The following is a 23,864-nucleotide window of genomic DNA, read 5'->3' as shown; positions in this document are numbered from 1 at the left end:
AATAATAGTTAATGGTAGTTTAACAGAATTGAATGGTACAGAATGGTAGTTTAGAATTGAAAAACGGACAAGGCAGGGATGCCCTTTGTCGCCACTATTGTTTATTTTAACGTTAGAACCTTTACTGAATAAAATACGCGGGTCAAATAAAATAAAGGGAATTAAAATTAGACATCAAGATTATAGATTAAGGGCATTTGCAGATGACCTGGTTGTTATTTTATTCCAACCAATACAATCGGTTGTGCACTTGATGGATATAATTAATCAATATGGAAAGGTATCTGGATTTAAAGTAAATCAACAAAAGACAAAAATAATAACTAAAAATATAACTATACAGCAAAAAACAAAATTAGAGAGAATAACGGGATTTGAAATTGGTGGCCAGCACCAACCAAGAGGGACACGGGTCCAGTAAACATGTAGTGGCATTAAGCCTTCCCAGCAACCTGTCCACCTCCTCAGGAGTCACGAGATCAAACTCATCCCAAACAGTCTCAACAAGACGAGGCTCTGACGTCTCACCTGAATCTTCCCAATTTTGGTCTAAACCGTCCCGAAGCTGAGCGATTTTATCATGCAGATACACACTAAAATCCTCGGCACGTCCCTGCAAGGGGTCATCCCGCATCTCCTGCTGCAGGAGAGAGCGGGTCACCCGAAACAGGGCGGCCGGGCGGTTATCTGCCGATGCAATAAGGGAGGAAACATACGTACGTTTAGCCTCCCTCAATGCCACTAGGTAGGTCTTAATATATGACCTAACCAGTGTTCGGTCAGCTTCGGAACGGCTAGACCTCCAGGCACTCTCTAGGCGTCTTTTCCGGCGCTTCATCTCCCTCAGCTCCTCAAAAAACCAAGGAGCTGGTTGAGACGTGTGCCGGGTCAGAGGCCGCAAATGCACGACACGGTCCAGAGCCCCAGCCGCGGCCCGTTCCCAGGCCACGACTAGTTCTTCGGCCGTGCCGCGGGCCAGATTCTCAGGAGACGGCCCAAGCTCCATCAGGAACCTCTCCGGGTCCATCAGGCGCCTGGGACGGAACCAACGCATTGGCCCCATCTCCCTGTGGTGTTGAGTAGCAGTCCGAAAGTCCCAGGGCACGGAGGCCACATAAGGCTGGCTCCAGGGAATCATTAATGCTTCTTTGTTGGAGGGGGTTGTCCGTCCCGCCTTGAAAGAGGCGGTGGTGAGACCCCTCCTCAAGAAGCCTTCCCTGGACCCAACCATTTTAGGTAATTACCGTCCTGTCTCCAACCTTCGCTTTGTGGCGAAGGTTGTAGAGTGTGTGGTGGCATGTCAGCTACCCCAGTTCCTGGATGAAACGGTCTATCTAGACCCGTTCCAGTCTGGTTTTCGGCCTGGATACAGCACGGAAAAAGCTTTGGTCGCGTTGGTGGATGATCTCTGGAGGGCTCGGGACAGGGGTTATTCCTCTGCCCTAGTCCTGTTAGACCTCTCAGCGGCTTTTGACACCATCGACCATGGTATCCTGCTGTGCCAGCTGGAGAGTTTGGGAGTGGGAGGCACCGTTTTTCGGGGGTTCTCCTCCTATCTCTCCGACCGGTCGCAGATGGTGTTGGCAGGAGGGCAGAGGTCAACTATGAGGCGCCTCATGTATGGGGTGCCACAGGGGTCGATTTTCTCGCCTCTCCTGTTCAACATCTATATGAAGCCACTGGGTGAGATCATCAGTGGCTTTGGGGTGAGTTACCAACTGTACGCTGATGACACGCAGCTGTACTTTTCCACCCCAGGCCACCCCAACGAAGCTGTTGAAGTGCTGTCCCGGTGTCTGGAAGCTGTACGGGTCTGGATGGGGAGAAACAGACTCAAACTCAACCCCTCCAAGATGGAGTGGCTGTGGATGCCGGCATCCTGGTACAGTCAGCTGCAACCACGGCTGACTGTTGGGGGCGAGTTATTGGCCCCAAGGGAAAGGGTGCGCAACTTGGGCGTTCTCCTGGATGGACGGTTGTCCTTTGAAGAACATTTGACAACTGTCTCCAGGAGAGCTTTTTATCAGGTACGCCTGATCCGCCAGTTGCGCCCCTTTCTTGACCGGGATTCCTTATGTACAGTCATTCACGCTCTTGTTACCTCTCGCCTGGACTACTGCAATGCTCTCTACATGGGGCTCCCCTTGAGGAGCACCCGGAGACTTCAGTTAGTCCAGAATGCAGCTGCACGGGTGATAGAGGGAGCTGTCCGGAGCTCCCATATAACACCATACTGCGCAAGCTGCACTGGCTGCCTGTGGTCTTCCGGGTGCACTTCAGGTGTTGGTCACCACCTTTAAAGCGCTCCATGGCTTAGGACCGTGTTACTTACGGGACCGCCTACTGCCGCCGTTTGCCTTCCACCGACCCGTGCGCTCTCACAGAGTGTCAGCTGGCGGCCCCCAGGGGAAGGGCCTTCTCTGTGGGGGCTCCTACCCTATGGAACGAACTTCCCCCTGTACTTTGACAACTTCCTGACCTCCGGACCTTTCGCCGCGAGCTTAAGACCTATTTATTTGTCCGCGCGGGACTGGCATAGAATTTTTAGATGTTTTATGGGTTTTAATTTTTAATTAGTTTTTTGGGTTTTTAAATGTATTTTAAATTTGGGCCAAATTTAATAAGTTTTTTAGCTATTGTTTTATTTGTATTGTATGTTTTGATTGTTGTTTTTATATGGCTGTTCACCGCCCTGAGTCCTTCGGGAGAAGGGCGGTATACAAATTAAAATATTATTATTACTATTACTACTACTACTACTACTACTACTACTACTACTACTACTACTACTATTATTATTATTATTACTCCTGTCCCGAGCCCTCCAGAGATCATCTACCAACGCGACCAATGCCGTCTCCATGCTGTACCCAGGCCGGAAGCTGGACTGGAACGGGTCAAGATAGACAGTTTCACCAGGTATTGGGGGAGCTGTCGTGCCACCACACTCTCAACAACCTTCGCCACAAAACGAAGGTTGGAGACGGGACGATAGTTCGATAAAACAGCTGGATCAGGGAGAGCTTCTTGAGGAGGGGTCTCACCACCGCCTCTTTCAAGGCGGTAGGGAAGACACCCTCCGTCAAAGAAGCGTTGACAATTCCTTGAAGCCAGCCTCGTGTAACCTCCTGTGTGGCCAGTACCAGCCAGGAGGGACACGGGTCCAATAAACATGTGGTCGCATTCAGCCTCCCCAGTATCCTGTCCATGTCCTTGGGAGCCACAGTATCGAACTCTTCCCAGATAATATCCTCAAGACCTACCTCCATCATCCCGTCTAAATCTACCCAGTCTGAGTCCAGACCATCCTGGATCTAAGCGATTTTATCGTGCAGATATTGTCCGAAATCCTCAGCACGCCCTTGCAAGGGGTCCTCCCAAGCTCCCTGATGAAGGAGGGAGCGAGTCACCCTAAACAGGGCGGCTGGGCGGTTATCTGCCGATGCAATAAGAATGGAAAAATACTCACGTTTTGCCGTTCTTATCGCCACTAGGTAGGTCTGAATATAAGACCTAACTAGTGTTCGGTCGGATTCAGAATGGCTGGCCCTCCATCCACTCTCTAGGCGTCTTTTCCGGCGCTTCATCTCTCTCAGCTCCTCAGAATACCAAGGAGCCGGTCGAGATCGGCGCCGGGTCAGAGGCCGCAAAGGCATGACGCGGTCCAAAGCCCTTGCCGCCGCCCTTTCCCAGGCGGCGACTAGTTCCTCAGCCGAGCCATGAGCTAGATCCTCAGGAAATGGCCCAAGCTCCGTCAGAAACCTCTCCGGGTCCATCAGGCGCCTGGGACAGAACCAACGAATCGGCCCCGTCTCCCTGTGCTGTGGGATGGCGGTTCGGAAGTCAAGTCGAAGGAGCGAATGATCAGACCATGACAGGGGTTTGATAACTAATTCCCTTAATTCTAGATCATTCAACCACTGTCCAGAGACAAAAACCAGATCCAGAGTGTTTCCCCCGATGTGAGTGGGGCCATTAACTAGCTGGGTCAGGTCCAAGGCCATCATGGAAGCCATGAACTCCTGAGCCGCCGCTGATGCTTCACCGACCGACAGGAGGTTGAAATCCACCATAACCATAATCTGGGGGTATCCACCGCCATCCCGGCTATCACATCCAGCAGCTCGGGCAGGGCTGCTGTCACGCCACAAGGAGCCAGGTACATAAACAACAAGCCCACCTGCATCCCGACCCCACTTCACAAAGAGAGACTCACAACCAGCTATCTGTGGTACAGTGACCTCCCTCGGATCCAGACTGTCGTTAATAATAACCGCCGCCACCCCCCACCCCTACCCTGGGCCCTCGGCTGATGAAATGCACGGTGGGCATATTTCAACAAGGGGCACCCCCCCTTCCGTGCCCAACCAGGTCTCCGAAATGCCCATCAGGTCCGCACCCCCCTCTTGTATAAGATCGAAAATAAGGGGGGCTTTATTCACCACAGACCTGGCATTACATAACATCAGCCAAAGGTCCAGGCTCTGAGGATTCCAGCCACTCGGGGAACGGAAAAAGTCCGAGGGACCGGAGTGCGCAATCGCTTGCAAACAGCGAGCGCGTACTCCCGAACATGATGCTTCCGCCATATCTGCCCCTCCCATTTACCGTATCGATGGAATAGCCCTCACAGAATCAAGCTCCAGCCTCCTCCTTCGTCTCTGAACCCACAGCAACTATACCGTGAGCCTTTGCAGGGGTCCAGCCATGTCCCAGACGGGTTTCCCCCCAAACCCGTCCTAACCCTCCCTCCCCTTAAAAACCTTTAAAAGATGATTTAAAAAAAAACCTAAGTCCTTTACCATTTTCATTTCCCTCTTCTGCTCTTCCACCACTTCCTTGAAATCCAACATCTTTCTCTATTTCGTCAAATTTTTGATCTATAAAAAATGACCATGAAAATGGTAAAGGATGCAATTGCGCAAATATTAAGCTCTTGTATTCAGATGCAGGATGATCTTGCAGAATTTAATAAAGCTAATTTAGAGTTGCAAAGGAAAATAGAAGAAATTCAAAAAAATCAAAACAATTGGAACTTAGATAATAAGATGGAAGATATAAAGGCAAAGGTAGATAGGGCAGATGAAGAAAGAGTAATATTACAATATAGATTAATGGAATATGCTATAAGGGTGAGGGGGTTGAAACAAAATAGGAAGGAAAATTTAAAGGAGATTTTTACGCAAGCCTTTGCTCAGATAAAGGGTGTGGAGCCAGAAGATTTTGAGACTAATATTGAAAGAATTTATCGTGTTAATTCTTGGTGGGCAAGACAAAATAGAGTACCTAGAAATGTGGTTATTTATTTTACAACTAAAAAGGTTAGGTATGAAATTTTGCAAGCCTTTTGTAAAAATAAATTTCAGATATTGGGACAAGATATAAAAATGATGAAGGAAATTCCTCCTAAAATGTTAAGAAACAGAAGAGAATTTGCTTTTTTGGTGGATAAGTTTAAGAAATATCAGATATATTTTAGATGGGAAGTCCCAATGGGTTTGTCAGTGAATTTTAGAGGTAGAAAGTATTTTCTTAATTCAGTTATGAAAGCGAGACATTTTTATATTAATGTTTTAAAGAGTGGGAATCCTTTGTTGTTAGATGCTAAGTTAACTGGTTTGGAAATGATGGAAAATAGAATGGGAGAGGGGAGGAATGTTTAAGATGTGAATAGGATGATTATGGTTAATTTTTGGAATTGATTTGTTTAGGATATAAATTATAGGATTTTTGTTATTTGCTATTTGTATGGTATAAATCTATGGGATGATATTACTCAATTGTGAAGGATGGAAAGTGAAATTTATGAATTTAGATAATGTGGATGTAATGATTTTAAATGTTTACTATTATATTGTGGATGTAGTCTAAATGATTATTTGCTTGATATTTGATTGATGGAGTAGTATTGGAAGACTGAATATTAAATCTTATGATAATTGAAGAAATATATAAGTGATGAAAATTTGAATTTGAGAAGCTGGATTGTAATTTAAGAAATGGACTTATGAAATTTGAAGGAATATACAAGTGGGCGGAAAAAAATTGAACTTTAGAAGATGGACTAATTTTTAAAATGGACTGTAAGAAGAATGGACATTAAATGTTATGGCAATTGAAGAAATATATAAGTGATAAAAATTTGAGTTCGGGAAGATGGACTGTAATTTGAGAAATGGACTTATGAAATTTGAAGGAATATACAAGTGGAAAAAAAAAATTGAATTTGAGAAGATGGATTAATTTTAAAAATGGACTGTAAGAAGTAGTAATATGTGAAGTTGGTATTGTTTCTTTTCTTTTCTTTTTTTTTATTATTCTTTCCTATCTTTTTATTTTTATTGTGAGGGGATCTATAGTTTTACATTTTTTAAGGTTGGAGGTTATGTATATTTTGTATACTTTAGCTTGTGATTGTTGGTTATAATACCCGGTATTTGCTCTGGGAAGTCGGGGGGGAAGGGGGGAAATGAATCATGGACTGATTATTAATGTACAGTAATTTTTGAAGATATGAAATTAAAAAATTTAAAATGATATTGGGGATGCTCGACTGCCATTTCAGGAAGAAAAGGAGAGAGGAGTAGAAGGAGGGAAGAAAGTAGGTAGGAAAGTGTAGAGAAGGAGGACGGGAATAAGAGGGTTAGATAGGGTGGAAGAAGGGAGGAGTGGAGAAGGAGGAGAGGAAGTAGTAAAGTGAAGGGGATGAAGGATGGGAAAGTAGTAGAGGGTAGAGAGGGAGGTTGTGTAGTAAGGAAGTGGCAGTCGGGCAGGCCTGAATCAGTAATAAATAAAAATTAATGATTAATGATGGATAATAGTTTGTACATAAATATGATGTTGAAAAATGGAAATAAAAAATTATTTAAAAAAAAACAAAAACCTAAGTCCCTTCTTTGCCACATGCCACCTCTCGGGATTCCAAATTCTATCATCGAGGTAGGCCCTCGATAGAATGGAGGGCCACATCTGCGAGAGGGGGGAGTCTCGCAGACCAAGAAGTTCCGCTGGCGAATACATCCGTGATTTGAAGAATGGCGGGTGATCTTATCCCGGCCAGTCCAGATGGTAACATAACAAGTCTCCGACTGGGAACAGAATTAGATGACAATAAGTCCGAGGCATTGGTCGTCGAGCCACAACCGCTCGGCTTCCGAGAGAGCCCCAAGGGAGGGGAGACGTCACTGCCACCGCCGCTGCAAAAACACCGCCGTCGCCAAAAGTTGCCGCCGTTGCCATCACCGCAGCTGTAGCCACCGCCCCGTACAGCCACTCAGGCCTCTGGGGGGCCCCAAGGAAGGAAAAAAGCTGCTGCCGCCGCAGCCACCACCATCGCAGCGGCCACAACCGCCCAAACCCCCAAGAGGGCTCCATGGGGGGGGCTCCATGGGGGGGGGGCGTACCACCATCGCCGCCGCCGCAGAGACCACCGCCGCCGCCTCCGGAAATGCCGCCGCCGCTGCAAGACGCTGCCGCCACCACAAGCGTGGCGGCCACAACCGTCCAAACCTCCAAGAGGGCTCCATGGGGCTCAACACTGCTGTCGCCGCCGCCGTCGAAAAACACCGCCGCTGGAAACGCCGCCACCACGCGGATGGAGCCACTGCTCACCCCCGGCCTCGTTCACAGCCTGCCACGCTCTTCAAGACTGGCGAAACGTTCCCCAAGCCGGGCCAGGGACCAAAAGGATCGAAAACGGTCCTCCCGTTCAGGGCCGGCAGGGAAAAGGCCGCCATCCACCCTCACTATCTCGGCCGCAGCGCCATCTTGAGCATGCGTAGAAGGAAATGCTCCTTCTAGTTAAGGACTGTATGATAAAATGGGCACAAAATGGGCACAAAATATACAGGAACCTATAATGATGGAAACTTGGGAGAAAATTTGGGTGAGAAATGTTAAATTTACACAAGCACAAAATTTAAAAGAAAATTTCTACAAAATGTTTTATAGATGGCATCTAGATCCTAAAAAACTAGCCTGTATGTATCCGAATTTGCAAGCTAAATGTTGGAGATGTGACTGTGATGATGCTACTTATTATCACATATGGTGGACTTGTAAAAAAATCAAACCATTTTGGATAAGAATTTGGTGGGTCATGCAAAATATTTTGAAAAAGAAGATAAAGTTTACTCCACAATTGTTTTTACTGGGTATAATTTTGGATTGTATGATAATAAAGAGTAAATTGATTTTAAATTTAATATCAGCAGCCAGACTATTGGTAGCGCAATATTGGAAGAAGAAACATCTGCCTACGATTGAAGAATGGATATTAAAAGTTGCAAATTTAGCAGAGATGGCAAAAATTTCAGCATATTTGAAAGACTGTTCACAAGAAAGATACATAGTGGAATGGAGAAGATGGATTGACTATATTCAAAATAAATATCAGACCAAGAAATATCAAATAGTTTTCGAATGAACAGACTGCAAGAATTATATTTATATTTCTCTTTATGTAAAAGGAGAGTTAAGGTCCTAGGGGAGGATGAGAGTTTATGGATAGTTAGCATAAGTTTAATTTATGATTGTTAGATGTTTGTTATACCCTGTATTTTGCTCTGGGAAGTCGGGGGTGGTGGTGGTTTGGAAAAGGGGGGGGGAGAGTTTGGGGGAGGGGGAGAAAGTTTTGTAAAACTTTTTCAATTAAAAAAAAAAAAGGAAGAGCCACTCTCCAGCCCTCTGAAGGCTTGTGTTCCACCCCTGCCAGAGCCGTTGTCTTGTGGCCCCCACTGTCATTTATTATTTTCTGAATTTACCTCCCGCCCTTGCAGACATCACACTTAAGGCGCCTAATAAGAACACAAAGCAGGCGAATTAATTACTGCTCAAACAGGAGACAGTGCAGCGCTAAATGTGTGAGATGATATAAGGAGAGCTATTTCTGCAGCAAGTTCTCACTGGCGCTTTTTTTATTTATTTATTTATTTATTATTTAGATTTTTATACTGCCCTTCTCCCGAAGGTCTCAGGGCGGTGTACAGCCAGATTAAAACAGTGCAATATACAATTTAAAACAACAGTTAAAATAACGTAGTATATAATTGGCCAAAAATTAAAACCATCAAATTTGACCCCAAAAATAAAATACCCCAGTTAAAATTATTAAAATTCTATAAAAATGAATGTTTTGCCCAGGTTTCTATTTTTATTTCAAATGATACCGGTGCTTAAGAATGATATCAAATTACAGGAATGGCAAAAGGGGGTTAATAACTTTGTATGGATGGGCAAAAAACCAAGAATAAAATTAAAAATAATGCAGGATACAAGGGAAAGGGGGGGTCTTAAAATGCCTAACTTGAAATTGTATTATGAAGCAGTTGTTTTATCATTAATTACTGATTGGATTAATTTAACTGAGGAAAGAGTTTTGAATATAGAAGGGTATGGTTTGTTATATGGGTGGCACGCCTATATATTATATGATAAGAAAGTAGATAAAATATTTAAAAATAATATAATTAGAAATGCATTATTGAGGGTTTGGAGGAAATATCAATATAAATTAGATGGAAAGATTCCAATATGGGCAATCCCGAGACACATGATAGAAAATATAAATATATATCAAAAGATGGAGGTAGTTACCTATAAAGAACTTCTTTGTATGGAAAAGGGGGAATTACAATTAAAATCCAGAGAAAAGATGGGGGAAGAAGGGAAAAATTATACATGGTTCCAATATGGACAATTACAAGCTAGATGGAAATTAGATCAAAAAATAGGTGTTAAGCAAACTGAGGATAATTTGTTAAAACAAATGAGAGATCAAGGCCAACAGCATATTAAGAGGTTGTATAATGTATTAGTAGAAATAGACTCAGAGTCCGAACTAGTTAAGGATCAATGGATGAGAATCCTCAGGGGGAAAACAGCTCAAGAAGCTTGGGAAATTTTGAAAAGTGAGATTATAAAAGCACAGTCTAACACAATACCAATGAAGAAGAAAAATAGTAGATCACAAAAGAAACCAGCATGGATGCATAAAGAACTATCTGACAAATTGAAAGACAAAAAGGACAAATATAAAAAATGGAAAGAGGGGCAAATAACTAAGGCAGAATATCAGCAAATAGCCCGAGCCTGTAAAGATGAAGTGAGGAAAGCTAAGGCTCACAATGAACAAAGGCTAGCGACAAAAGTAAAAAATAATAAAAAAAGCTTCTTCCAACATGTTAAAAACAAGAAAAAAGTCAAGGAAACAATTGGCCCATTGCTGGGAGAAAGTGGCAAGAAGATGACAAGCAACAGGGAGAAAGCAGATCTACTTAACTCATATTTTGCATCTGTCTTTACACAAAAGGAAAAAACAATCCAACCTATCAAAAACAGCACTACAAAAAACAGATTAGAAACACAAGTTAAAATAGGGAAGAAAATGGTAAGTGAACACCTGTCTACCCTAGAGTTCAAATCACCAGGACCGGATGGATTACACCCCAAGGTTCTGAAGGAACTGGCAGGCGTGATCTCAGAACCACTGAACTATATCTTTCAAAGATCCTGGAGCACAGGGGAGCTGCCAGAGGACTGGAAAAGAGCTGATGTAGTTCCCATCTTCAAAAAAGGAAAAAAAACAGATCCAGGAAACTACAGACCTATCAGTCTGACCTCAATACCGGGGAAGATTCTGGAAAAGATAATCAAGCAACGAATCACGAACACCTAGAAGCAAACAAAGTAATAACCAAAAGCCAACATGGGTTTGTCAAAAACAGATCATGCCAGACTAATCTTATCGCATTCTTTGACAAAATGACAAAATTAGTAGACCAGAGGAATGCTGTTGATATAATTTACTTGGACTTCAGTAAAGCATTTGATAAAGTAGACCATAACCTACTACTAGATAAAGTAGAAAATGTGGGTTAGACAGCACCACCACCAGATGGATTCGTAACTGGCTGACCAACCGCACTCAACGTGTAGTCCTCAACGGAACTACATCCACATGGAGGAAGTATGCAGTGGAGTACCCCAAGGCTCTGTTTTAGGCCCAGTACTCTTCAACATCTTCATCAATGACTTGGACGAGGGATAGATGGGAACTCATCAAATTTGCAGATGACACCAAGCTGGCAGGAATAGCCAACACTCCAGAAGATAGGCTCAAGTTACAGAAAGATCTTGACAGACTTGAACATTGGGCGCTATCTAACAAAATGAAATTCAACAGTGAAAAAGTAAGGTTCTACATTTAGGCCAAAAACAAAATGCACCAGTACCGTATATGTGGTACCTTGCTCAATAGTAGTACCTGTGAGAGGGATCTTGGAGTCCTAGTGGATAACCATCTAGATATGAGCCAGCAGTGTGCAGCAGCTGTTAAAAAGCCAACACAGTTCTGGGCTGCATAAACAGAGGATAGAATCAAGATCACGTGAAGTGCTAGTACCACTTTATAATGCCTTGGTAAGGCCACACTTGGAATATTGCATCCAGTTTTGGTGCCACGATGTAAAAAGATGTTGAGACTCTAGAAAGAGTGCAGAGAAGAGCAACAAAGATGATTAGGGACTGGAGGATAAAACATATGAAGAACGGTTGCAGGAACTGGGTATGTCTAGTTTAACAAAAGAAGGACCAGGGGAGACATGATAGCAGTGTTCCAATATCTCAGGGGCTGCCACAGAGAAGTGGGAGTCGGGCTGTTCTCCAGAGCACCTGAGGGTAGAACAAGAAGCAATGGGTGGAAACTGATCAAGGAAAGAAGCAACTTAGAACTAAGGAGAAATTTCCTGACAGTTAGAACAATTAATAAGTGGAACAACTTGCCTTCAGAAGTTGTGAATGCTCCAACACTGGAAATTTTTAAGAAAATGTTGGATAACCATCTGACTGAGATGGTGTAGGGTTTCCTGCCTGGGCAGGGGGTTGGACTAGAAGGCCTCCAAGGTCCCTTCCAACTCTGATGTTATGTTATGTTAAGGATTGTATGATTAAGTGGGCACAAAATTTTCAGCAACCAATAATGTTGGAAACTTGGGAAAGAATTTGGGTGAGGAATGTTAAATTTACACAAGCGCAAAATATGAGAGAAAATTTTTATAAGATGTTTTATAGATGGCATTTAGACCCCAAAAAGTTGTCATGTATGTATCCTAATGTACAGGCTAAATGTTGGAGATGCGATTGTGAAGATGCCACTTATTACCATATATGGTGGACTTGTAAAAAAGTTAAAGCATTTTGGATTAAAGTATGGTGGATCATGCAGAATATTTTGAAAAAGATTAAGTTTACTCCGCAGTTCTTTCTACTAGGAATTATTATGGACTGTACAGCTATAGAGACTAAATTGATTTTGAACTTAATAACAGCCACAAGACTTTTGATTGCTCAGTATTGGAAGAAAGAAGAATTACCTACAATTGAAGAATGGACACTCAAAGTATCAAATCTGGCAGAGATGGCAAAATCTCCGCTTACTTGAAAGACTATACACTAGAAAATATATTTTAGAATGGAAAAAGTGGATTGATTATATTCAAAATAAGTATCAGATAAAAAAATATCGAATAGCATATGAGTAAATCTAGGAAATATTTTGTATTAGATATATTTTTGAAGGAGAGGGGAATTGAGAGTGTGATTAAGTGTGGTGTGACTAGAGATTATAATTTAGGAATTATTTTGGATTATGATTGTTAGTTTTGATACCCTGCATTTTGTTCTGGGAAGTCGGGTGGGGGTAAGGGGAGGGAATTGGGGGTTTGGTAGAGATGGAGTGATGGTTAATGTACAGGGATTATTGAAGATGTATAAATATAATTAATGCAGGGTCGGGTCTGCCCAGTTACCATTTTAGAACGGTGGGGAGGGAGAAAAGAGAGAGTAGGAGGTAGGAAAGAGGAGAAGAGGAAGGAAGAGGGGTAGAAGAGGGAGAAGGAAGGTGTAGGGTGGAGGGAGGAGAGGATGTAGATAAGAGAAGGAGAGGAAGTCTGGAAAGTAGAAGAAGGTAGAAGAGGGAAGAGTGTTAAAAAGGGGGGTGGTGACTGGGCAAGCCCGACTAATTGTATATAACTGTACATTGGATGAATTATTTGATATGATTGTAAAAATAAAACTTTTTATAAAAAAAAAAATTATTAAAATTTAAAAAATTAAAAAATTAAAAAAGTTAAGCCAGTCCTGAGCAAACCCAGCTCCGGAGACAGTCGGCAAGCGGGTCTCCCACTCTCCAGCTTGGGGAGTTGCGCCCCCAAGGCCAACGCAGCAACTGGGGCCAGGGATTCCAGGAGGGCTTCAGCTCAAGGGATCCCAAGGCTGACCTGCTTAGAGTTCCTTTTTCTGCCTCTTTCCTTCAATGGGGCCGGGCAACAGATGCACAAGTGCAGCTGGACCCGAACTCGGGACAGGCAATTAGGTGAGCTGAATAAAACACGTCTTGTGGAGGTTATTTGGGATGAGTTTGATTCTGTGGCTCTCGAGGACGTGGACAGGCTGCTGGGGAGGTTGCATGCAACTACATGTTTACTGGACCCGTGTCCTTCCTGGTTAGTACTGGCTGCTCAGGAAGTGACACGAGGCTAGCTCCAGGGGATTATAAATGCTTCTTTGGTTGAAGGGGTTTTCCCCGCCGCCTTGAAAGAGGCGGTGGTGAGACCTCTCCTGAAGAAGCCTTCCCTGGACCCAGCTATTTTGGGAAATTACCGTCCAGTCTCCAACCTTCGCTTTTTAGCGAAGGTTGTAGAGAGTGTGGTTGCATGGCAGCTTCCCCGGCACCTGGAGGAAGCTGTCTATCTAGACCCGTTCCAGTCCGGCTTCCGACCCGGTTACAGCACGGAGACGGCTTTGGTCGCGTTGGTGGATGACCTCTGGAGGGCTAGGGACAGGGGTTATTCCTCTGCCTTGGTCCTATTAGACCTCTCAGCGGCTTTTGATACCATCGACCATGGTATCCTGCTGCGCCGGTTGGAGGGATTGGGAGTGGGAGGCACCGTTTATCGGTGGTTCTCCTCCTATCTCTCCGACCGGTCGCAGACGGTGTTGACAGGGGGGCAGAGGTCGTCCTCGAGGTGCCTCACTTGTGGGGTACCTCAGGGGTCGATTCTCTCGCCTACCCTGTTCAACATCTATATGAAGCCGCTGGGTGAGGTCATCAGTGGTTTTGGGGTGAGTTATCATCTGTACGCGGATGATACCCAGCTGTACTTTTCCACCCCGGACCACCCCAACAAAGCGGTCGAAGTGTTGTCCCGGTGCCTGGAAGCTGTACGGGTCTGGATGGGGAGAAACAGACTCAAGCTCAATCCCGCCAAGACGGAGTGGCTGTGGATGCCGGCACCCCGGTACAGTCAGCTGCATCCGCAGCTGACTGTTGGGAGCGAGTTAGTGGCCCCAAAGGAGGTGGTTCGCAACTTGGACGTCCTCCTGGATGGACAGCTGTCCTTTGATGAACATCTGCTGGCTGTCTCCAGGAGGGCCTTTTACCAAGTTCGCTTGGTCCGCCAGTTGCGTCCCTTCCTTGACCGGGATGCCTTATGCACAGTCACTCACGCTCTGGTTACGTCTCGGCTGGATTACTGCAATGCTCTCTACATGGGGCTGCCCTTGAGGTGCACCCGGAGGCTGCAGTTAGTCCAGAATGCAGCTGCGCGAGTAGTAATGGGAGCCGCTCGTGGCTCCCACGTAACACCACTGCTCCGCAGTCTGCACTGGCTTCCTGTGGTCTTTCGGGTGCGCTTCAAGATTCTGGTCACCACCTTTAAAGCGCTCCATGGCTTAGGGCCCGGGTACTTACGAGACCGCCTGCTGCTACCCTATGCCTCCCACCGACCCGTACACTCTCATAGAGAGGGTCTCCTCAGGGTGCCGTCCGCCAAACAGTGTCGGCTGGCGGCCCCCAGGAGTAGGGCCTTCTCTGTGGGAGCATCGACGCTCTGGAATGAACTCCCCCCTGGTCTACGTCAAGTGCCTGATCTTCGGACCTTCCGTCATGAGCTAAAAACATATTTATTCATCCAAGCGGGACTGGCATAAATGGATTGATTTTAAAATAGGTTTTAGTAGTATTTTAAATTTTAAATTCATTTTAATTCTGAGCCATTTAGTAATTTTATATTTTAAATCCGTTTTAATTGTATATATTTTGTATTTTACTCTGGCTGTACACCGCCCTGAGTCCTTCGGGAGAAGGGCGGTATAAAAATTTAATAAATAAATAAAATAATGCAGCGGGAGAGCTATACTCCACTCTCGTCCCCAAAGTGGGGGTCAACCAGCCCTGTGATTCTAGGAACCACCCGTTTTACGCCTTCCTTCTTCTAAGCTGCTCAGTTTCAGGAAACAGTTGGCAAGGGGCAGCAGCGCCAGTTAAAAGAAGCAGGCCCAACTGCCTTTCACAGCTCCTGGGAAATGCCAGCAGCAGCCTTTAGGGATGGGGTGGGCAACCTCGGAGAAGGCCAGGCACCCACCCCTCCCTCGGAAACCCAGAGCATCTTCACCCCAGGCAATGTTCATCTATCCATGTGGCTGCCCTGTGGCTCAGCCACAAATCATTGTTGGTCACAGAGCTCTTGAAATGGCCCTGTCCCCTGCTGTTCCAAGCCCATGAATGCCATCTGTAGCTGCTCCCATGCCGATCCCCCCCCCCAAATACATTCCAATGAAGTTCACCAAAGAGCATCAACAGAAAGGACAGAAGGAGCAGAAAAGCAGCCATGATTTTGTCAGCTGGCGACCCCCAGGGGGAGGGCCTTCTCTGTGGGGGCTCCTGCCCTCTGGAATGAGCTACCTCCGGGGCTTCGTCAACTCCCCGACCTCCGGACCTTTCGCCGTGAGCTGAAGACGCTTTTGTTCCAGCATGTAAGGCTAGCTTAAATGTAGTTTTAATTGGGGGTTTTAAACGGGGTTTTTAATTGTATTTAAATTTTTAGGCCATACATTGAACTAGTTTTTTATACTGTTTTTAATTTGTGCTGTATGTATTTTTTGTATTTTATTGGCTGTGAACCGCCCTGAGTCCTTCGGGAGAAGGGCGGTATACAAATTTAATAAATAATAATAATAATGATGATGATGATTAAGCCAGGTTCAAAGACAAGATTCTGGACAAAAGGCACCTGCCAAGGTCCAGCTAGGAAAGGTGGTTTACCTTCAGTGAACGGCACCGGGTTTCCAATCTTGGTGGGGACTGCATGACCTGGCCGCAGAACCTCCATTTCCATCAAGACCACCACTCTCCTACAAAGACAAACATGAGTTAGCTCCAGTGGGCTGCTGAGTTTGCCGAAGACCTTGGGCCAGAGGGGCCAGGGGACCTGAGCGAGGGGCACAGGCTCCCCTCTAGCCCACTTACGGAGGATGGCCCACCAGGAGAATTGTAAGCCACCCTCTGCTTGGATTCTCCCCATTAGCTAGAGATGGCTCCCCTGGCCTGTTCTCTAAACAAGGGATCATGGCTTGTTTGCTTCTTTTATTACTAAAAATGAACCCACTTATCGACACCTAAAAAGGAGCCCAGACTGAGGGATGTTGCCGGAGTCTCAGGTTTGCTTTTGCCAGGATCTGGGTCCCTGCTCCACTCAGAGGCAATGGCTGAAGCAGGCAAAGGGCCCAAGCAGGCTGAGCTCCCAGCTGGTGCTGCAGGGCACGGAGGCCACATAAGGAAGCCCCATGGCTGCCGCAGTCCCCAAAATGTTTTCCAGGCCAGGCACAAGGCCAGAGGTGCACAGAGCCCAGAAGAGCCAACCCCTCCAAAAGGCACTGGTGACTAGGAGGGGCCCCAGGCATATCCCGACAGGGCCAGCTGGCAGGGGGGCTGCCCAGCCAAAGGGGCACAAGAGGTCAGACAGGGTCAAAAAGGTCAGATCGGCCACCACAAACACCTAAGTGGCAGAGGCTTCTTGGAGGGAGAGCCAGGCTAAAGTCAGAGCTTCGACAGGGCGGCCTCAACCTATGATCACAACTCAGGCCAACATTTCTGTTGTTAAGTGAGACAGTTGTTAGGTAAATTTTGCCCCATTTTACGACCTTTCTCTGCCAGTTATTAAGTAAATCACTGCAGTTGTTAAATTAACCCCACAGCCGTTAAGTGAATCTGGCTTCCCTTGACCTTTCGTCAGTTCACAAAAGGGGATCACGTGACCTGGGACACTGTGACCATCATTAAACATGGGTCAGTTGCCAAGCGTCTTGCAAGAGTTTTGATCCTGTGACCCTGGGGATGTGCAAGTCATCAGTCACTTTTTCGGTGCCACTGTGATCTTGAATGGACACTAAACGAACGGTTGTAAGTCAAGGACTACCTGTTACAATGCTTTAATGCTCTTCTCTTCTGACCCCCCCCCAACCGTCTCTCTCCGATTGGAGGCTCTGTCTGACAGAGGCCAGAGTCTCTCAAGGGTCCCAGTGACCCTTCCCTTTTGGTGCCTGAGTTGCCCACTTGAAGGTGATCTCTTTTGTCCTCCTTATTTTGCAATTCTCTTCTCCACCCCCTGCTCAAAACCCTCCCCGTCTGCTTGTGCCAGGAGAGACGCCAAGCAGGAAGTCACAAATGTGGGCTTCTGACTAAACCTCCCAGGCTCCAGGAAGGGGCTGAAGTTGAAGAGCCATTTGCTCTCCCACAAGAGGACAGGCGGAGATGATGCAGGGAGAGCTGCTTTCATGCAACACGTGACTGGTGCCTGGCCCCCTGCCGGGGCTGCCTCTCCGCCCCAGTTACTGTGAGGACGCAGTGGTCCTGACTTGGTCACTTGGACCCCACAGTGACTGGTGGGGAGACCCATAGTCCTGCACCGGAGGGCAAGAATAGTTCATATGCACATTCTCACAGGCAGCCAAGACCACGGGACCCGGCTCTCCGCTGAGAACCCGACCAGCGCTCCTTTCCATCTCACCAACATTACTCGTCCTCCCCGCATTTAGCTATGTGCTGGGTGCAGGAGGGGCCCCTCAGTGGCCCTGCATTTGGCACAAGGGCTGATCTTCCTTCCCTCTGGGTGCCCTGTTCCTTGCGTGATTTAGTGGCACCCTGTTCTGTCTCCTTCCCCACTTCGGAGCAACGAGCTGGCCTTCAGCCAGTGGATTCACGGCTCTTGTCCTGGCAGAGAAATCACAGCTATCTGCCAAAGTTCCAATAAATGACTCACAGAGTAAGACTTCAGCTCTCTTTGAAACGGTTCAGCTAGTTTTTTCTTCCCGTGAAATGAGCAGTCCCAAAGCTCCTTATATATCCTGTGAGGTGGGGCTCCTGCCTCACCCTTCCCTTTGATGACACCGTCTCTCTAATCTTCTGAAGCGCAGGTTGATCCAAGCTTGATTATTATTGTTGTCAGCTGGGTCTGAAGGTGTAGCCGGGGGAAGGGAGGAATCAGGGGATGACGGCCTCATTACATCCTCCGACTGGTCTGGTTCTGGCTCCTGGAGCCGGGCCAAAGGAATCGGTGCTCCCGAGATAAGGCTTACCAGCCCTTCCCCCTCACTCTTGGAGTCACCTTCCGGCATGGGGCCAGGTTCGGGGGCTGGAGTCACCCCTCCTGGTCTCCACACCAAAGAGCCTCCCCCCCCCCGCTATATGGGAGCTGCCTGGAATGATCTTGGGGTCCCTTTGGTGCATCTTTTTGAAGTGTAGGGGCAAGTCCCCATCCAAGTGTATATTACCACCGATTTGCACAAGGCTGTAAGGATACTGAGGTCTGTTTTCTTTTGCTAATATCTTGAGCCAGGCAGTTTTTTGGAGCAGTTGCACACCGGGGTGGCATTTTCATGGTGCTGTCTACTACAATTCCTTTCTTGGCCAGCTCATAAATTGGGATGATAGAAGATAACGTTTGTACTCAGGGTTGAGCTGCGGGGTCCTTGGGACTCTCTGAGCTTGGTTGTTTTCTTGCAGATGTTTCACCCCAACTAGGCAACAGTTTTGGTCACATCATTATAAAAAGGATGTTGAGACTCTAGACAGAGTGCAGAGAAGAGCAACCAAGATGATTAGAGGACTGGAGGCTAAAACATAGGAAGAACGGTTGCAGGGACTGGGCATGGCTAGTCTAATGAAGAGAAAGACCAGGGGAGACAGGATAGTAGTCTTCCAATATTTGAGTGGCTGCCACAGAGGAGGAGGTCAAGCTATTTTTCAAAGCACCTGAAGGCCAGACAAGGAATAATGGATGGAAACTGAACAGATTCAACCTGGAAATAAGGAGGAATTTTCTGACAGTGAGAACCATCAACCAATGGAACAGAAGTTGCCTTCAGAAGTTGTGGGAGTTTCATCACTGAAAGCTTTCAAGAAGAGATTGACTGCCATCTGTCAGAAATGGTGTAGGGGTTGGACTAGATGACCTCCAAAGTCCTTTCCAATTCTGTTAAACTGCTAGATCATCTGCACTCTCCTTTGATAATGAAATGTCTTCAAGAAAACAAAAAAGCTCAGAAGGCAGCAAGTTGGGATTTTTGTACCTTCCTCCCACAAGAGGTATCTTTCGTATTGCCTTGGATCCAGACCCTGCACATCTCTCCTACAACCAAAGTTAGTTTGAACCCAAGTTTGTAGCCAGCTTGTTAAGAGCTTCAGCAGAGTACCTGAGCCTAAGCCCAACCCTGTTTCTTTCAGTTTCTGTCGTTAAGCCTTCTCACCTACAGGAGGGGCCAGAGGGGAGTCGTGGGGGGGGGGGGGGTTTGGTGGCAAAATTCCTAGCAATTCTGGCTTGTTATTCTGAGCTAACACAACAAAGTCTCATTCCTCTAAAGCAGGAGAGATCTCGCCCCCCCCTTCACTTTTTTCTCCCGGTGTGCCAGGAACGATTCACTGATTTGCGTGGGCAGATGAAAATAAGGACATTTGTCATTTTACAGAAGTATCAGAAGAGCCCCTGAAGAAAAGGGAACCATCCCTGCAGGCACACTCGGGGGACTCCACTTCAAGCCTTCCTTCCAGATTCAGCTGTTACCTTCCATCCTTCAGAGTGTTCACAATGAAGCGGTTAATCTGGCAAATGGCATTTGCAGTCAAGCTCTGGTCATCCACCAGAGGATTCAGCTGTGTGGCCAGCATAAAAGCTGCAAACGGAAGAGAGGCAGACGTGAGGACATCAATGGCCAGAAGGTTGAAATTGCTCACCCGACAAAGAGAAGTTTAAAAGCTTGGCTGCATTTTACTTATCATCAGATTAATAGACAGAATCGAAATGCAAATCAGCATTTCATTTTGCAAGCCGTATTTGAGCAAACATTTACAATATAATTCATAGCATTACTGCAAGGTCTCAATTGTCGGAAGGGCCACTTGACCACCAGTTTTTTAATTGACTGGCATTGTGCTGAAGCCTCTCTATGTATTGAGCCCCTCCTCTTCCTTAGCTGAGCCTTCCCTCCTCCTCACCGCCCACGTCCAGAGCCCCCTCAGAACAAGAAGGGGGTCCAGAGGTACGCTGGCCTGTTCTGAGCGAGAGGCCTGGGGTACCAAATGTGGCTGCCCTGTTGAACAGGCCCTGACCTCTGGCTGAGCCAAACAGCTCCTCGTCCTGGAGCTCTTCCGTGGTTCAGCTGATCCCTGGCCCCACAAGCCCTCAGCAGTTACTTATTACATTTATAGTCCTTCTGCAGCGGCAGTTCCACCAGGGCCTCAGGCAACCATCAGCCCTTCTATCCAAGGGGCTTTGAGAAAATGATTAATGATTTTAATCCGTCTGAACTTTATGAAAAGTTTTGTGCTTTGAGCTTCCTTGAGTCCTCAGCAGAGTAGGAAGGTGGAATAGGAATCCAAGAAACGGGAAATCTTCCTGGGTGATACAGTCCCGAGGCTACTATTCCCCCCCCACACACACAGAGTTTTACTGACAACCACTTGTTCTCACTCATCTCTGTGCTTACAGGAAAGGGGGTTGGCGCCGTCGCTCATCAGCATCCGGTAGCGAGGGGCCCGTTCCAGTGGAGATAGGGCGGATGGTCTGCGGGGGAAACAAACCAGTTCAGCCAGGTAGGCTCCTCCCCACCAAAGAGGACTAAGAAGAGCCCGGCTGCCTCCAAATACATGGGTTGTCCTTGACTTATGGCCACAAAATTTCCATTGCTAAGCAAGACATCTGTTAAGTGAGTTTTCCCTCATTGTTAATGAATCACTCAAGTTGTCTAGTTATACGGTTGTTAAGTGAATCTGGCTTCCCTTGACCTTCGTCAGTTCACAAAAGGGGATCACGTGACCTGGGACACTGTGACCATCATTAAACATGGGTCAGTTGCTGCGTCTTGCAAGAGTTTTGATCCTGTGACCCACCAAGAGGTTTTGTTACAAGGCCGGGAGGTCCCTCTGGCCAGGCAGGGGCGGGGCGAAGGGAGCCTCCTGGGCGGAGGGGAGCGGAGGCTACTCACGATCAGCTGCAGCACCGGCCTCTCCACCGGCTCCGCCTGCCGCAGCATGGCCTGTGCGGGGGTGGGGAAAGAAAGAGAGAGAGAGAGTCACCTGGGGGCGCCTGGCTGCCCCTCCCCAACCCCGCCCTCCCTCCCAGGACCTCCAAAGTCCTTTCCAATTCTGTTAAACTGCTAGATCATCTGCACTCTCCTTTGATAATGAAATGTCTTCAAGAAAACAAAAAAGCTCAGAAGGCAGCAAGTTGGGATTTTTGTACCTTCCTCCCACAAGAGGTATCTTTCGTATTGCCTTGGATCCAGACCCTGCACATCTCTCCTACAACCAAAGTTAGTTTGAACCCAAGTTTGTAGCCAGCTTGTTAAGAGCTTCAGCAGAGTACCTGAGCCTAAGCCCAGCCCTGTTTCTTTCAGTTTCTGTCGTTAAGCCTTCTCACCTACAGGAGGGGCCAGAGGGGAGTCGTGGGGGGGGGGGCTTTGGTGGCAAAATTCCTAGCAATTCTGGCTTGTTATTCTGAGCTAACACAACAAAGTCTCATTCCTCTAAAGCAGGAGAGATCTCGCCCCCCCCCTTCACTTTTTTCTCCCGGTGTGCCAGGAACGATTCACTGATTTGCGTGGGCAGATGAAAATAAGGACATTTGTCATTTTACAGAAGTATCAGAAGAGCCCCTGAAGAAAAGGGAACCATCCCTGCAGGCACACTCGGGGGACTCCACTTCAAGCCTTCCTTCCAGATTCAGCTGTTACCTTCCATCCTTCAGAGTGTTCACAATGAAGCGGTTAATCTGGCAAATGGCATTTGCAGTCAAGCTCTGGTCATCCACCAGAGGATTCAGCTGTGTGGCCAGCATAAAAGCTGCAAACGGAAGAGAGGCAGACGTGAGGACATCAATGGCCAGAAGGTTGAAATTGCTCACCCGACAAAGAGAAGTTTAAAAGCTTGGCTGCATTTTACTTATCATCAGATTAATAGACAGAATCGAAATGCAAATCAGCATTTCATTTTGCAAGCCGTATTTGAGCAAACATTTACAATATAATTCATAGCATTACTGCAAGGTCTCAATTGTCGGAAGGGCCACTTGACCACCAGTTTTTTAATTGACTGGCATTGTGCTGAAGCCTCTCTATGTATTGAGCCCCTCCTCTTCCTTAGCTGAGCCTTCCCTCCTCCTCACCGCCCACGTCCAGAGCCCCCTCAGAACAAGAAGGGGGTCCAGAGGTACGCTGGCCTGTTCTGAGCGAGAGGCCTCGGGGTACCAAATGTGGCTGCCCTGTTGAACAGGCCCTGACCTCTGGCTGAGCCAAACAGCTCCTCGTCCTGGAGCTCTTCCCGTGGTTCAGCTGATCCCTGGCCCCACAAGCCCTCAGCAGTTACTTATTACATTTATAGTCCTTCTGCAGCGGCAGTTCCCACCAGGGCCTCAGGCAACCATCAGCCCTTCTATCCAAGGGGCTTTGAGAAAATGATTAATGATTTTAATCCGTCTGAACTTTATGAAAAGTTTTGTGCTTTGAGCTTCCTTGAGTCCTCAGCAGAGTAGGAAGGTGGAATAGGAATCCAAGAAACGGGAAATCTTCCTGGGTGATACAGTCCCGAGGCTACTATTCCCCCCCCACACACACAGAGTTTTACTGACAACCACTTGTTCTCACTCATCTCAGTGCTTACAGGAAAGGGTGTTGACGCCGTCGCTCATCAGCATCCGGTAGCGAGGGGGCCCGTTTCCAGTGGAGATAGGGCGGATGGTCTGGGGGGGGGGGGGGGGGGGGAAACAAACCCGGTTCAGCCAGGTAGGCTCCTTCCCAGCAAAGAGGACAAAGAAGAGCCCGGCTGCCTCCAAATACATGGGTTGTCCTTGACTTATGGCCACAAAATTTCCATTGCTAAGCAAGACATTTGTTAAGTGAGTTTTCCCTCATTGTTAATGAATCACTCAAGTTGTCTAGTTATACGGTTGTTAAGTGAATACGGCTTCCCCATGGTCCCAAAAGGGAATAAATCACGTGACGACACTGAAACCGTGTGGCCAAACTATGATCACGTGACCTTTGGGGATGCTGTAAGGGTCGTTCAGCGTGAAAAACGGCCACAAGCCACTCATTTCGTGTAGCTGCCACTTGGAGCGGCCGTAACTCGAGGACCTCCTGTGACCCACCAAGAGGTTTTGTTACAAGGCCGGGAGGTCCCTCTGGCCAGGCGGGGGCGGGGGCGAAGGGAGCCTCCTGGGCGGAGGGGAGCGGAGGCTACTCACGATCAGCTGCAGCACCGGCCTCTCCACCGGCTCCGCCTGCCGCAGCATGGCCTGTGCGGGGGTGGGGGGGGAAAGAAAGAAAGAGAGAGAGAGTCACCTGGGGCGCCGAGGAGGAGGAAGAGGGGCTGCCACCGCCCTCCCCTCCGGTGAGCCCCGCCCTCCCCCGGGACGGGCCCGGCTGGCTCACCGCGATGGAGCCCTCGCTCAGCCTCGGCAGCGACGCCATCCCGCCTCCTGCCCCTCCCCCTCCCTTCCTCTTCCCGCGCGCGCGGAGCAGGCCTCGCCCCCTCG

General features: G+C 47.3%; 1 protein-coding gene across 2 annotated transcripts in view; it reads right to left on the bottom strand.

The window, feature by feature from the left end:
• RPA1 (replication protein A1) overlaps positions 1-23,852 on the bottom strand; it is a 41,764-nt gene extending 17,912 nt beyond the window's left edge. The window contains exons 1-5 of one of the 2 annotated variants that reach the window (XM_058163905.1): positions 23,761-23,852; positions 23,574-23,624; positions 22,991-23,069; positions 22,066-22,174; positions 16,103-16,191 (exon numbers count right to left, since the gene is read on the bottom strand). In XM_058163905.1, coding sequence (XP_058019888.1) covers positions 16,103-16,191; positions 22,066-22,174; positions 22,991-23,069; positions 23,574-23,624; positions 23,761-23,799 — 367 coding nt within the window. In that variant the 5' untranslated portion in view covers positions 23,800-23,852. Of the gene's footprint in view, positions 1-16,102; positions 16,192-19,898; positions 20,008-20,820; positions 20,892-22,065; positions 22,175-22,990; positions 23,070-23,573; positions 23,625-23,760 lie in introns of those variants that run through there. The other variant, XM_058163904.1, reaches the window with a different exon arrangement.
• Positions 23,853-23,864: the final 12 nt, after the last annotated feature.

Source organism: Ahaetulla prasina, chromosome 1 (assembly GCF_028640845.1).
Source record: "Ahaetulla prasina isolate Xishuangbanna chromosome 1, ASM2864084v1, whole genome shotgun sequence".
NCBI lineage: Eukaryota > Metazoa > Chordata > Lepidosauria > Squamata > Colubridae > Ahaetulla > Ahaetulla prasina.
The sequence above is the reverse complement of the archived record's forward strand: the minus strand, read 5'-3'. Positions and strand labels throughout refer to the sequence as shown.